Below are 14,675 nucleotides of genomic sequence, written 5' to 3'. Positions count from 1 at the left end.
CCCATAAACATTGAAACACATACATTTTTAACTTGCATAATAAAGTAATTGTATTTTTTCATTTGCTATACAGCCAGATACTACGACTAATCGCTAACCTTAAACACCCAGTCGTTCATAAATTTGAAGGCGGTGTCGTACTATAGTAATAGAGCAAGTGCAGAATCACTGAACCGGAATTGATAGCTTGAAAGCATTTAGCGCGGAGCCCTTGAAAGTGCGGGACCCGTGGCTACTACACATGTAGTAGCTACTACATATGTAGCTACTACATATGTAGTAGCTACTTTTGCTACGAGGATATAATCCTGCTCTGGTGCCAGCCACCCCCTTTGCCCCCTGGCGAGTTTGACGACCCCCAGTCTGATGCAAATCTCCTTGCCCATCAACGCCTTGGATATCGTCACACCGCATACAGCACCGTACACAGCAACAACAACAAAACCCTTTCGTGGTGTTTAAACACAATGTGACGCACAGCTGCTCTGTGCTGCGTCTCGTCGTGTTCGCGGTTATCAGGTCCCACCGTCTCCACCGTCTTTGTCCCACTTCGCGGTGGCGTAGCGCGGTTGTGCAGTCAAGCGCAGCGTGGCTCCTGTGGGTTTGGACAGCGTGACGCTTGTAGCAGAGTTGGGCTGGGGGGAGGGCTGGTGGTGGTGGTGTTATTGTGTCCGTGACTCATGTAAGACATTCCGCAAGTCATCCCCAAATCTTGACGTTATTCCGTCACGAATGTGTCACCCGGCTGGAGTTTCAGTACTTTAACAAAAACACGAAAAACGACTCCCGCGATCGGACCCCGTGTGTACGCGTAACACAACAATATCTATAGCGCAGTGCTGTGGAGGTCAACGTCCGACGTTTAAGGTCCCAGAGGACCCCCCTGAGTAATGTCGAGGTTGTTTCGGTTTCCGTTAGCCGTGACTTGCCATCGCACGCCACGGTCGACTTGCTATAGATGTTCGTGTTTGTGTGTAAAGCGTCACTCGTCAATCATGTTGTTCATGTTGTGTGCATTGCTGATGCCCGTGCGAGTACAGGCAAGGTTGTGTCAAGGGTTTAGTTTTTTCCTCTCTCCGGTCTCCAAGTCATTTGCTGTGCCGTGCAAATTGTAAAAAAAAAACTCGTGTGACCCTCGAATAAAGATACTAGTGAAGAACCTACCACTGACGTTATGCGTCGCATCTCGTGCACGTGTTAAGTACGAGTGTTACGAGGCACACACTCTCACTCCGCTGACCAAGTCACCTGGGTTCGAATCCAGGCAGCCACCTGTGATCAAGTGCCTCTGAGAAGTCGGTGCAGATCGAACGCTGCTGCTGTTCTGAATGTTCAGTAGCAGCAGGAGAAGCAGCAGGGATTGGTGATGATGGTGATGATGGCCGCGTTCCACACGGCTGAGGCTTCCACGCAGAAGCGAGCCCCTGGCAGGGACAGCCATGCCCCGTGGGGTAGAGAGCAGCAGCAGCAGGAGGCGGCGGCTGTGAGTCGCACTGCTGCTGCTGCTGCCACTGCTGCCGGGAGTTCCACAGTGAGTTGTGGTGCAGCAGGGAGACAGGAGGAGAGCCGAGAGAGACGCGGCTGGGGTTGCCATGCCCCGTGGTGTAGAGAGCTGCAGAAGACGGCTGCGAGTCGCACTGCTGCTGTGAATGTGCAGCAGCAGCAAGAACAGGGATGATGATGATGATGGTGGTGATGGCCGCGTTCCACACGGCAGGGGGCTGCCACGGAGACGCGAGGCCTCGGCAGCGAGGAGCAGCGCCCTGCTCCGTGGTGATGCTCCCGAGTCTTCACAGCCCCGCACTGACCAGCGACGTTGATGTACCGTCAATTAACGCCCGCGTCCTACATGGATGGCGTGGGCCCTCGTTCAGTAGCGGATGAAGGCCACCCAACGCAGTGCGTGTAAATAGGGATCGACGAAGAATTGACTCGTTTACACGCAATTGTATGCCTGTACTGAGGATGTATCGATAATACGCTTTGCATCCGAACCCATCTGGTCTAAAGACAGCGCTGGAAGTGATTTCTATACGCGTGAAACCAAGAGAAATACTGCACCCCGAATCAAGCACTTTGTTGGAGTGTCAAGGCTCAGACCACAATTGAAATATTGTCCCTTCTGAATAACAAAGAAGATCCTTCGCCCACCTATCACCCTAACGGTCGTCATAGAGCCGCAGTCTGGCTCTTCAGCCAGAATAATCATGATGCAAACATCGTGTGTCACGTCTCCAAGAGCCCCTTTGTACCTGGCAAATGTAAATTAGGCAGGGATCGTCGCAACATGCACCTGTTGACGATGAGCATGTGGATTTGCCCATAAGGGCTGTGCGTTTTACCGTTGGGAAATTAAGTCCTTATCAGCACATTTGCAAGCCGTGTCAACCGATTATTACGTTGAAAGGGGAAGTGGGTTTTGGACTTTGAGAAACAGCTGACGAGTGAGATAAACACTCGCACACTGGACCCAAGTTTTGAACAGAACCCCAGTCTCGTACCCAGCCAACGCGACCGGGTTGAAGCGTGTGCACATTCGTGTCACCTCTCTGTTTGGTTTGCGATTGTTGACCGTAACATTCGACAATGACGAATGCAAGTTGTTCTACGATGAATTTCCACGACTGAAGATTGAAAACGCTCGCCGCTTGGAGCACTTTAAAGGTACGTACATGGTCCCGTTGCTTGCTACGACGTCTGCAAGTCATTTATAACAGCCCCTTTGTCAATCCACTGCTCGATGAAAGCCACCACATGCCTCGCGTTGTCAGTAACGGGGGTGGATGTTGGAGCGCACTGCTCCACGGCGGTTGAGCCGGCACAGGACCAGTCCAGATATCACCCCACCACTGATGTTTTCCGTGGCTGGAAATCACTCGGGTTCATAGTTGAAGTTGCAGTGTCCACCCGCAGGGGATGGCGGGGGGAGGGACGTCTCCACTATCCACCAAATTCTGATGAGACGGCGGGCGTTTCGCGATCGTGCCCTTGGTTATTCTCTCGGGTCTGGAGATTTGATGTGTGGAGCACCTATGGGAGTGGTTATTTACTGCAGCCTTGCTCCCCTTTGGTTTTCAATCGTACAAAAAAAGTATGTTAAACATAGGTTTGATGAAACTGAAGTAATTGTACTTACGTACCCGTGGCTTAATTTGTGTTTTCGATTATTCTAAAAAAGTCTGGCCACGTCTCGCACCCCCAAAAAGGGCCTCTCGTACCCCAGGGGGTGCGGTACCCCCAGGGGGTGCGGTACCCCCAGGGGGTGCGGTACCCCCAGGTTAAGAGCCACTGGCTGAGAGACATCTACTCCCCCACCACCGCCACCAAACCCACCCACCGAAAGTCCTGCAGCACCACTTGAGCGCCATGCGCCACATTCACAATCCACCAGATGGCGCTCCACACCACCTCACCGCATGATGAACACAATAACATGCTTGTTGCTTTTATTGGTATTGTACCTCGTTTTCTTTGGTTCTGTCGGTAAATTCACGTAGATAGAATTTGTTTATTACATTAAAGTAAAAGCAAAAAACTCACGACGTTTCGATCGCAACACAAGCGGGCTTCATCAGGCGGAGAAAAAAACTGATGGGTGGACCAGAGGCGGCGGAGAGAGAGGAGGAGGGGTGGTTAAGAAACTTTCCCCGTTGGTTCTCAAAGTCCCTGCCGGGAGATCAAATGGAACCAGTCACCTCTGTATGTAGAACTTCTTTCTCACCGTACGTAGCCAACCGTGCTAATCGGAGGTGTAGTAACAGATGTGATAAGATGTTCAAACAACGAATACAACCCCTATTGCAAGGCGTCAATGCTGCATTCACCACACGTGCTTGATGTTAAATACATGCTGTTGGTAAAATATGGTCAAGCCTCCTCTGCCGGTATCTAGATGATGAATAAGCGGGTCCCGTAGACACCTCACCACAATTCAGCACTCTAGACCAGACACCGCGAAACCAGTTCAACATACATACAGTCGCCCTCCAGCAACAGCGGAGGGCAGAGGAGCGACGCTCACAACAACGAGCGGAGCGCCGAACGGATAAAACGCAGCAAGTTGGCACAGTTGGGAGCACAGGTGGTGCCATCTGTCAGTCAGCTCAGTCAGTCAACCCATGGCACCTTGGTCTGATCCATGGCCTGTCAGCAGGCCTTTGACACTTCACGTTGTCTCAAAGTGCACCGAGCATGGCACCGCCACTGAGAGGTGAATGGCGGCTGCTGTTGTTGTTGGTGGTGGTGGGACTGTAAGAGCAGTCTTTAGACGATGTTGTTGCCCGTGTGGCAGTGGTGACCTGTGCAAGGAAGACACGGCAGGGTGTGGTGACATCACAGGCATTGGTCACCATGACCTCTTGACCTTGACTGATTCGTAAACAAAAACAACTCGACAACGGGAGACGCACGTGAACGTTTCTTCCAATTTAACAACTGAAAACAAACGTAATAATAAACAATGAAACAATCTCGGCACACGATGGCCAACTCATTTCGAATGTGAAGCAGGCGGCGCGAATGTTTGGTGAATAATCCGGCAGTGTTGACCAGGGCGACCAGCTGGAGTCGTGCCGCGAACCTCTTTGTAACACCGCGCCACCGCTCGGCTATGTCAGCGGGCCAACTCCACATGTCCCAACAACCAAGAGCCTTCCCTTGGGTACGGCGAATCTGCGCGACCGCCCCGGGCCCCGCACTTTGGGGGGCGGGGGGAGGGCGCGCTTCGACGTCAAGGTGTCGGATGTGAAACTTCCGGCCCTGCCCACAATACTCGGCACTCTGCTGCTGCATTGTGGGAGTTTACCTCTAGTGACCTCCAATCACACCGGGAATCCTCATCGTGTCTACGTCTGTGTGTGTGTCCGTGTATGTGTCTAAGTGTCAATGTCTGTGTGTGTGTCCGTGTATGTGTCTAAGTGTCAGTGTCTGTGTGTGTGTCCGTGTATGTGTCTAAGTGTCAATGTCTGTGTGTGTGTCCGTGTATGTGTCTAAGTGTCTGTGTGTGTGTCTGTGTATGTGTCTAAGTGTCAGTGTCTGTGTGTGTCCGTGTATGTGTCTAAGTGTCAGTGTCTGTGTGTGTGTCCGTGTACCTGTGTCAGCTTATGGGATGGTGAACCTATGGGATGGTCAGCCTATGGGATGGTCAGCATATGGGATGGTGAACCTATGGGATGATCAGCCTATGGGATGATCAGCCTATGGGATGATCAGCCTATGGGATGGTCAGCATATGGGATGGTCAGCATATGGAATGATCAGCCTATGGGATGATCAGCCTATGGGATGGTCAGCATATGGGATGATCAGCTTATGGGATGATCAGCCTATGGGATGATCAGCATATGGAATGATCAGCATATGGGATGATCAGCTTATGGGATGGTGAACCTATGGGATGGTCAGCATATGGGATGGTCAGCATATGGGATGGTCAGCATATGGAATGATCAGCCTATGGGATGATCAGCCTATGGGATGGTCAACTTATGGGATGGTCAGCATATGGGATGGTCAACCTATGGGATGGTCAACCTATGGGATGGTCAACCTATGAGGTGGTCAGCCTATGGGATGGTCAGCATATGGGATGATCAGCCTATGGGGTGGTCAGCCTATGGCGCCTACAAACGCTGTTGGTTCGGATAAAGTGAATTGTGCACAGCGCCGAACAACTGCGCAGCACAGAACAACTGCACGATTGCATCACAATAATAATGGGAACGTGGTTGTCGCCTGCTCGCTCAACTCACAACTGAACTCGCGCGAGAAGTCGGGGCACCTGCTGGGGGCGTCGGAGATGGGAGACGCGGCCGCCTTCGAGAGCGGGGGGCCCGCGGGGGGGAGCGAGCCCGGGGGGCCGGGTTCGGGGCCCCCCCAGACGTTCGTGTTCATGGACGCGGAGGCAACGGGGGTGGCGCGCGACCGGCCGCGCATCACCGAGCTGTGCCTCGTGGCCACCGACCGCTTCGCCCTGGAGAACGTGAACTACGGGCCCGGAGGCCTGCCCAGACCGCCACGCGTCCGGGACAAGCTCACGGTGACCACCACCCACCCACCCGCGCACCACCCACGCCCCACCCATGCACGCACCCACGCCCCACCCACGCACCCACGCACCACCCACCCATGCCCCACCCACACACCCACGCACGCACTACCCACCCACCCATACACCACCCATGCACCACCCACCCACCCACGCACCCACGCCCCACCCACCCACGCACCCACACACCCCCAGCCTCGTCTACCGTGCGATGTCCCGGTGCGGTACACGAACACGGCAACAACAACTACTACTTACTAAACTTACTTTATACTTCACGAGGCAATGCCCCACTGAGCTTTGGCTCTTTTATTTAGAAGCGACCCGGTCGTCACAAAGCGACGCGGCTATCGCAGCTCGACGCAGCGGATTGTCACTCGGGGATGTATAGCGACAGACACTCTCAAGGCGCGATTCTAAACGCGCGATTCTAAAGGCGCGATTCTAAACGCGGAGCGAAAAACCGGAGGACCCGGAGAAAAATCCTCGCGGCCACGGGGAGAGAAAACACGCAAACTCTAAATATACAGCAGCAGCAGGCGTCGTGTTCGGGATCGAACCCACGACCTCCTGCATACCAGGCGAGGGAGTTAACATCTCACCACCGTGGCGCCCCAATGCTAGGGGGGGGGGGGGCGAAGTTAATTCATTGCACGAGGATCCTTCAGTGGCATTGGCGATCGAGTGCTCGTGTCGCGCGCAAGACCAATATGTAATGTGGATTCGTACAGCGTCTAAATGCGACTGCATCTCGAGACGCTGTAAGGATAATAAAGTAAGGCATATTTATTCTACAGAGAGGCAGTCGGCCATTAGGCAGAGGGGGCAGAGGAAGGATGACTGGAGGAAGAGAGTTTCCAGGGGACGAGGTTCAGCAGAAAGAGAATGAGCGACCTCCCCACGAAAATGGTTGAATGGCGCCTCGAGACATAAAGCCTGGGCTACTGGAGTAAAGAGTGTGTGGAAGGGAGTAGAGTGACATGAGTGGGAGAGGCAGGAGAGTGTGTGGAGGGGAGTAGAGTGAGATGAGAGGGGAGAGGTAGGAGAGAGGGTGGAGGGGAGTAGAGTGAGATGAGACGGGAGAGGTAGGAGAGAGCGTGGAGGGGAGTAGAGTGAGATGAGAGGTAGGAGAGAGCGTGGAGGGGAGTAGAGTGAGATGAGAGGGGAGAGGTAGGAGAGTGTGTGGAGGGGAGTAGAGTGAGATGAGAGGGGAGAGGCAGGAGAGTGCGTGGAGGGGAGTAGAGTGAGATGAGAGGCAGGAGAGTGCGTGGAGAGGAGTAGAGTGAGATGAGAGAGGTAGGAGAGCGCGTGGAGGGGAGTAGAGTGAGATGAGAGGGGAGAGGTAGGAGAGCGCGTGGAGGGGAGTAGAGTGAGATGAGAGGGGAGAGGCAGGAGAGTGCGTGGAGAGGAGTAGAGTGAGATGAGAGGGGAGAGGTAGGAGAGCGCGTGGAGGGGAGTAGAGTGAGATGAGAGGGGAGAGGCAGGAGAGTGCGTGGAGAGGAGTAGAGTGAGATGAGAGGGGAGAGGCAGGAGAGTGCGTGGAGGGGAGTAGAGTGAGATGAGAGGGGAGAGGCAGGAGAGTGCGTGGAGGGGAGTAGAGTGAGATGAGAGGGGAGAGGTAGGAAGTGCGTGGCAGGGAGTAGAGTGAAATGAGAGGTAGGAGAGTGCGTGGAGGGGAGTAGAGTGAGATGAGAGGGGAGAGGTAGGAGAGTGCGTGGAGGGGAGTAGAGTGAGATGAGAGGGGAGAGGTAGAAGAGTGCGTGGCAGGGAGTAGAGTGAGATGAGAGGGGAGAGGTAGGAGAGTGTGGAGAGGAGTAGAGTGAGATGAGAGGAGGGGGAGAGGTAGGGGAGTGCGTGGAGGGGAGTAGAGTGAGATGAGAGGGGAGGGGTAGGAGAGTACGTGGAGGGGAGTAGAGTGAGATGAGAGGGGAGAGGCAGGAGAGTGCGTGGAGAGGAGTAGAGTGAGATGAGAGGGGAGAGGCAGGAGAGTGCGTGGAGGGGAGTAGAGTGAGATGAGAGGGGAGAGGCAGGAGAGTGCGTGGAGGGGAGTAGAGTGAGATGAGAGGGGAGAGGTAGGAAGTGCGTGGCAGGGAGTAGAGTGAAATGAGAGGTAGGAGAGTGCGTGGAGGGGAGTAGAGTGAGATGAGAGGGGAGAGGTAGGAGAGTGCGTGGAGGGGAGTAGAGTGAGATGAGAGGGGAGAGGTAGAAGAGTGCGTGGCAGGGAGTAGAGTGAGATGAGAGGGGAGAGGTAGGAGAGTGTGGAGAGGAGTAGAGTGAGATGAGAGGAGGGGGAGAGGTAGGGGAGTGCGTGGAGGGAAGTAGAGTGAGATGAGAGGGGAGGGGTAGGAGAGTACGTGGAGGGGAGTAGAGTGAGATGAGAGGGGAGAGGTAGGAGAGTGCGTGGAGGGGAGTAGAGTGAGATGAGAGGGGAGAGGTAGGAGAGTGCGTGGAGGAGAGTAGAGTGAGATGAGAGGGGAGAGGTAGGAGAGTGCGTGGAGTGAATCAGCGAGTGCTCGATCACCAATCAATTACGGTGACTCCTTTCCCTTGTGACGTCATAATTCTATCAACCCCCGTGCGTTTTCTGTTGTTTGTTTGTTGTTGTTGTTGTTTGGCTGCTGCTGCTGCTGTTGCCCGCAACAGTTCTGCCTGGACCCCAGCAAGCTGGTGTCGAACACGGCCTACCAGCTCACGGGCCTGAGCAACGAGAAGCTGGCGGAGAATCGGCGCCATGAGTTCGATGGCGACGCCGTGGCGCTCGTGTCCGGCTTCCTGGCCCGCCAGACGCCGCCCGTGTGCCTCGTGGCGCACAACGGGATCCAGTTCGACTTCCCGCTGCTCAAGGTACACGCGGGCGGGGGGGGGGGCACGGCGAGCGGGAGACGGCGACGACTTCCACGCTGTTATTGTCGTTGTTGTTGTCGTTGTTGTTGTCGTTGTTGTTGCTTTTGCTCTGCGTTTGGGGAAATAAGAGGCAGTTGCCATCGTCTCCCTGCCCTGGTCTACTCGGAGCGCTAATGAGTAATCAGCTTCGTTGTCGTTGTAAATTTAAATAAAATTGCAACGTAATAATATGGATTGTGACCTTTTGTTTGTATCATGGGTGGGGGGGGGGGTGCAAGCCCCTTCCCTCTATTTTTAAAAAAAGAATTTGTTTTCAATTAACATAAAAAATAATTAATTAATTTTATGCACCTGCGGTTCCTAACGTGATGGACAAAGCGAACCCCCCCCCCCCCTCCCAAATATAGAAGTCAAACTCCACCTATGGTTTTTATATTCGTGTATATATGTTCTATTTCGATTTAAAGCTTTCGTGACTGCAGGGATTCATCTTCTTGGTTCTTTCGGTAAAGTCACGTAGAAGGGAAGTAATAAAATAATAAAAATAAAACATAATAAAACAATTCTCACGACGTTTCGGCCACAACGCAAGCAGCCGTCCTCAGGTGAAAACCAGGTCCGTCGAGGCGACAGAGTCTGAATGAAACAGCACACGAGCTTGGAGCATATATATAAGCTGGGCGCATTGACAAAGGAATTTGCATATCAAAAGGAATTTAGCATATTTATGGGAAATTCAGGAATATGATTAGTACTGCATATGCATGTGCATTATGCAGGATTAACAGCATCAAAGGGAGCTGCAGTTACTGCTGCTGCAGCAGTTGCTGCTGCTGCTGCAGTTTCTGCTGCTGCTGCAGTTGCTGCTGCTGCTGCAGTTGCTGCTGCTGCTGCACTTGCTGCCGCTGCTGCACTTGCTGCTGCTGCTGCAGTTGCTGCCTTATCCATTTTAATATAACACTATGTATTATTCTACCCACCCTAATGTGTATCATACTGCTATATGTTTACTGTACAATTACGACACCATACATTACTCTGCACACTGCACCATGCCAGTGAGTGGAACGTGGTCTGAAAGTCACCGTAAACGTGAACACAATCAGTTAAGATCCGAAATGGTTTATTAGCAATCATTGGAAGGACGTAATAAACCATTTCGGATCTTAACTGATTGTGTTCACGTTTACGGTGACTTTCAGACCACGTTCCACTCACTGGCATGGTGCAGTGTGCAGAGTAATGTATGGTGTCGTAATTGTACAGTAAACATATAGCAGTATGATACACATTAGGGTGGGTAGAATAATACATAGTGTTATATTAAAATGGATAAGGCAGCAACTGCAGCAGCAGCAGCAAGTGCAGCAGCAGCAGCAAGTGCAGCAGCAGCAGCAAGTGCAGCAGCAGCAGCAAGTGCAGCAGCAGCAGCAACTGCAGCAGCAGCAGAAACTGCAGCAGCAGCAGCAACTGCTGCAGCAGCAGTAACTGCAGCTCCCTTTGATGCTGTTAATCCTGCATAATGCACATGCATATGCAGTACTAATCACATTCCTGAATTTCCCATAAATATGCTAAATTCCTTTTGATATGCAAATTCCTTTGTCAATGCGCCCAGCTTATATATATGCTCCAAGCTCGTGTGCTGTTTCATTCAGACTCTGTCGCCTCGACGGACCTGGTTTTCACCTGAGGACGGCTGCTTGCGTTGTGGCCGAAACGTCGTGAGAATTGTTTTATGTTTTATTTTTATTATTTTATTACTTCCCTTCTACGTGACTTTACCGAAAGAACCAAGAAGATATATATGTTCTATTTAATTATAAAGAACATTCTGGCGAAATAATCGCATTAATAATAATAATAGGAGCACACGTGGAAAAGATAGAGCAAGTGGCGTCATCTGTTTTCGCGTCTGTCCGAAATTCTTCCGCCATTTCAAATCGCTCTTTGATTGTTACACGGGAACACCCCGCGTAGCCAGTTACCCAGCTAGCTTTGGTGGCAACGGCCCTGCAGTAGTCACTAACAGCAGAGTTGTTGTGGTGGTGGTGGAGAGGAGGCCAGCCAGCAGCCAGCCAGGAAAACTCGAGACATGGATGGTGTTTCACTGGACATTTTTGCCAGTATCAGAGTATGAAAAAGAACAATAGGTTTTACCCATTGTGGCAATACAACAGGTGTGTTAAGATGTTCAAACAGGTACCTTTTGCAAGGAATCAAGTCTGCATTAAGCTCACGAACCTTGCGGTGAACATGCAAACACACACTCTGTGATAATTACACACGCATTGTCTTTTAAACTGATTGGCCTACACCAGAGACAGCCTTCTAAAGAATGCGCTCAGCCGTATAAACAGTGCAACCCACCGGGCAGCATTAACCACGCGGTAGCCACTAACAGCCAGTCAGCCAGGAAAACTCGCGACATTGATTGTGTTTTTAATAGAAGTTAGTCAACACTATGTAACACGATTTTTGTTCCTGGGTATTGGGTGTTATTTTCTAATTGCTTATGCCTCAAAAGTATATAAAATGGCTATTATTCCCCACAAACGTTGCTTTTGTGACCAGGGCTTTACGTGAAGGAATGACACAAATGCACACCACGTTTTCTCCTTGAAAATAGCTACATTTCAAAATATCACTGTCCTGGTCACAAAAGCAAAGTTTGTAGGGAATAATAATAGCCATTTTCTGTACTTTTGAGGCATAAGCAATTAGGAAATAACACTCACTACCCAGGAACAAAACAACACAATGTTTGTTACACAGTGTTATTATTCACCTCGCGATGACTGCTATGCACATCGCCACGCGCATCAAGAGCCGCACCAACAGTTCAGCGCGGCACTAACCAACACCCGGTGGTGGGAGCCGCAGGTGGAGTTCTTTCGCGTCGGCGCTTCCCTGCCGGCCGCCACGCTCTGCGCTGACACCCTCCCCGCGCTGCGCTCCATCATGGCCAGCAACACCGCGTGGCAGCCGCCCTGCGGAGGAGCGGCGCCACCGGGGGGGGCTCACGGCGTCCGCGGCCGCAAGCGCAAGCTCAGGGCCGACGGCGGCGAGGCGGCGGGGGCCCTCTCCGACGAGGCCATCCAGGAGGTGACGGAGACGCGCGGCGGAGATTCGAACGAAATCATAAAAGCAAACGGGGCAGAAGCGACAATGGCGGTGGTGGTGGTGGTCGTGAAACGCGAACGTCGAGCGGTTGCTCGTGATGCTTCTCTTCCGCGTGAGCGTTCAGGTCCCCTCGTCGCCTCTTTTACAGCCACGAGGTCGTGGTGGAAATTAGGCATTCCCATGGCAGGACAAGTCTCGTTACATGGCAAACCCCTGCTGACTTATTCTTTGGGTCTTTCGGTAAAGCCACGTAGATATAAAAAATAACAACAAGCAATCGTCTTCAGATGAAGACGATTCAGATGAAGACGATTGCTTGTGTTGCGATCGAAATGTCGTGATATTGTTATTATTTTTATTATTATTATTATTATTCTTTCTATCAACGTTGCTTTACCGAAAGACCCAAAGAATATGAATTCCTGCAGTCACGAAAGCTTTAAGTCAACACTGCTGACTTGATTTTTTTTTACAACAGATGGGTATGTATTTTATTGACCATGTAGGAATGATAGGCTGAGTACCTGGTGCGTTGTGTAAACATCAACAGACAACCACCGTTGACTTCCCCACAAACGGGTACTGATTTTATCGACCCCCCCTCCTCCTCTAAGTGATGATGGGCCGAGTCAACCACCGACCATAATTTGAATTCGCAACCTTTAAATTGCGAGTCGCTGGGGCTATCGTGGAGCCACTGGTCAGGTTGTGATTTGACATTCGCACAAACAGCTGCTGGCCCGAAGGAGTCGCTCAAGATCGGAGCTTAATTTGCAGCCGGGGGCTGTCAATGTTCGTGACCCGGAAAAAAATATTATTTTATCATGGATTTTAATACATTCACACCATACCCACTCGTGCACCTCTCCCGTACACTTTCTAACACGAAATCCAGTCCAGCAACGACCCGGACAAATGTTCAGTGCCAACTTAAGCCCCGTTCAAGACTAAAGCCGAGCAGTTGTAGACTGGTGCTTCGCTCCACACTTTGAAGACCTTCAATCTATGGGCAGTGTCGAGTCTATGGGCGGTGTTGAGTCTATGAGCAGTGCTGAGTCTATGGGCAGTATTGAGTCTATGGGCAGTGTTGAGTCTATGGGCAGTGTTGAGTCTATGTGCAGTGCTGAGTCTATGGGCAGTGTTGAGTCTATGGGCAGTGTTGAGTCTATGTGCAGTGTTGTCTAGGTGCAGTGCTGCTGAATGTACAAAGGGAAGTTGATTCCAGTAGAGGGGTGCAAGAAGGGAGAAGGGCCGAACACGGTGATTGGGCACAGGGAGAAGGAGTGACACACCCACACACAGAGAAAATCAAAACCAAATGAATCCAACGCCATCCAATCCCTCCCCCCTCTCCTCCCACCCTGCCCCCATTGAACCCCGGCCAGGTGGTGGCGGCCGGCGGAGTGAAGTTCGGTCTGAGCGACCTGTACGAGCTGTTCTTCGGACGCGGCCCGCCCGCGGGGCTGCACAACGCCGAGACGGACGCGCTCACGCTGCTGCGCATCGCCCAGCGCCGCGCGCCGCAGCTGCTCCCCTGGATCGACGGCCACGCGCGGCCCCTCGCCGACATCCCCCTCCTCTACGTGCCCAGCCCCTCCAAGCGGAAGCCTGCCAGGGCCGCAGCCGTGGCCACCGCTGTGGCGGCACCGGCCGTGTGACCTTTCCCCGCTACCACCCGCACCCCCCCCCCCCCACCCAGGGAGCGCCGCGGGTGGCGAGCACCGTGGGGGCCCCCGGGAAATTGTTTATTCTGAAGTGTTGTTGTTGTTGTTGTGTTCGCAGTGCCGCCTCTCTGTCACTTCTGTCACTGCACTGGGAGGCGTTGTATATGTGTAGTGTACTAGCGCCGGCTGGTGGACAGCAGCGGCAACTGCGGTGGACAGACAGCACACACGCCGGTGAGGGCGTGCGCGGGGTGTGGGTAGAGGGAGGAACTGGGGCAAGGGTCACAGAGGACCCCGTCTGGAGGCCCCTGGAACCTGCTAGCGGGTTCGAGAAGGGAGGCGCGGTCAGGGCGGAGCCAGGCCGCGCTGGGGAGAATAAAAGGAGCTGAGAGCGGGGGGCTCGAGGCTGCCGGTTCTGGGCGTGGACTCGTCTCGTCGTCGCTGCCGTCTTCGCTAGATGTTGCGCTGCTGGAAGTTGTTGGCTGTCTCAGCCAGCGCCGTCAGTATTTGACGGCTAGGGTTGTGTACAGGCGAGGCTGAGCTACAGTGGAGAGTGTGCGGACGAGACTGTGAAAGGTGTTAATAAAGAAGGTGCCACCTAGAAACTCCGTCTCTGAATCGTTGGCACTACACTCACGTCAGGGATCGGCAACCTGCGGCTCCGGAACCGCACGTGGCTCTTTTAAAAGGACTGCTTCGTGACCGTCATAATTTTTTATACATTGACGGGTTTTTTTTTCATACTGAATTATCAGAAAAATGGATCGTTGTTATTTTGGTTGCCGGTCCCCTGGTATAAATGAAAATGATGAGCGCATTAAAATAAAAAAACGTGGTGTTGCAGGACAAACGCATTTCCGTCCACTACCTGCTTAGTAATTCGTTTGCAGGCCACTTAGAAATGGTGGAGGACTCATGTGGCCATTGACCATGTGACGTGAAGTCACAGGCCGTATGAAAACCAAGCTGTGAGTGGTATTAGGCCTACGGGGGCCAGA

The 14,675-nt window shown here is 52.6% G+C and overlaps 1 protein-coding gene and 1 long non-coding RNA gene across 2 annotated transcripts; one reads left to right on the top strand and one right to left on the bottom strand.

Annotated features, from left to right (window-relative positions):
* Positions 1 to 2,477: 2,477 nt before the first annotated feature.
* On the top strand, positions 2,478 to 14,265 carry TREX2 (three prime repair exonuclease 2). Its single transcript, XM_061572901.1, has 5 exons — positions 2,478 to 2,664; positions 5,771 to 6,037; positions 8,690 to 8,890; positions 11,774 to 11,995; positions 13,399 to 14,265. The coding sequence occupies exons 2-5, from the start codon at positions 5,798 to 5,800 to the stop codon at positions 13,669 to 13,671; spliced, it is 936 nt and encodes a 311-aa protein (XP_061428885.1). The 5' UTR covers positions 2,478 to 2,664; positions 5,771 to 5,797; the 3' UTR covers positions 13,672 to 14,265.
* On the bottom strand, positions 3,432 to 5,878 carry LOC133355564 (uncharacterized). Its single transcript, XR_009756698.1, has 2 exons — positions 5,751 to 5,878; positions 3,432 to 4,298 (listed from the first exon to the last, which is right to left on the bottom strand). It is a non-coding gene; the product is annotated as an uncharacterized LOC133355564 (long non-coding RNA).
* Positions 14,266 to 14,675: the final 410 nt, after the last annotated feature.

Source organism: Lethenteron reissneri, chromosome 51, assembly GCF_015708825.2.
Source record: "Lethenteron reissneri isolate LAM-NWPU_2019-01 chromosome 51, ASM1570882v1, whole genome shotgun sequence".
Taxonomy (NCBI): Eukaryota; Metazoa; Chordata; class Hyperoartia; order Petromyzontiformes; family Petromyzontidae; genus Lethenteron; species Lethenteron reissneri.
The sequence above is the reverse complement of the archived record's forward strand: the minus strand, read 5'-3'. Positions and strand labels throughout refer to the sequence as shown.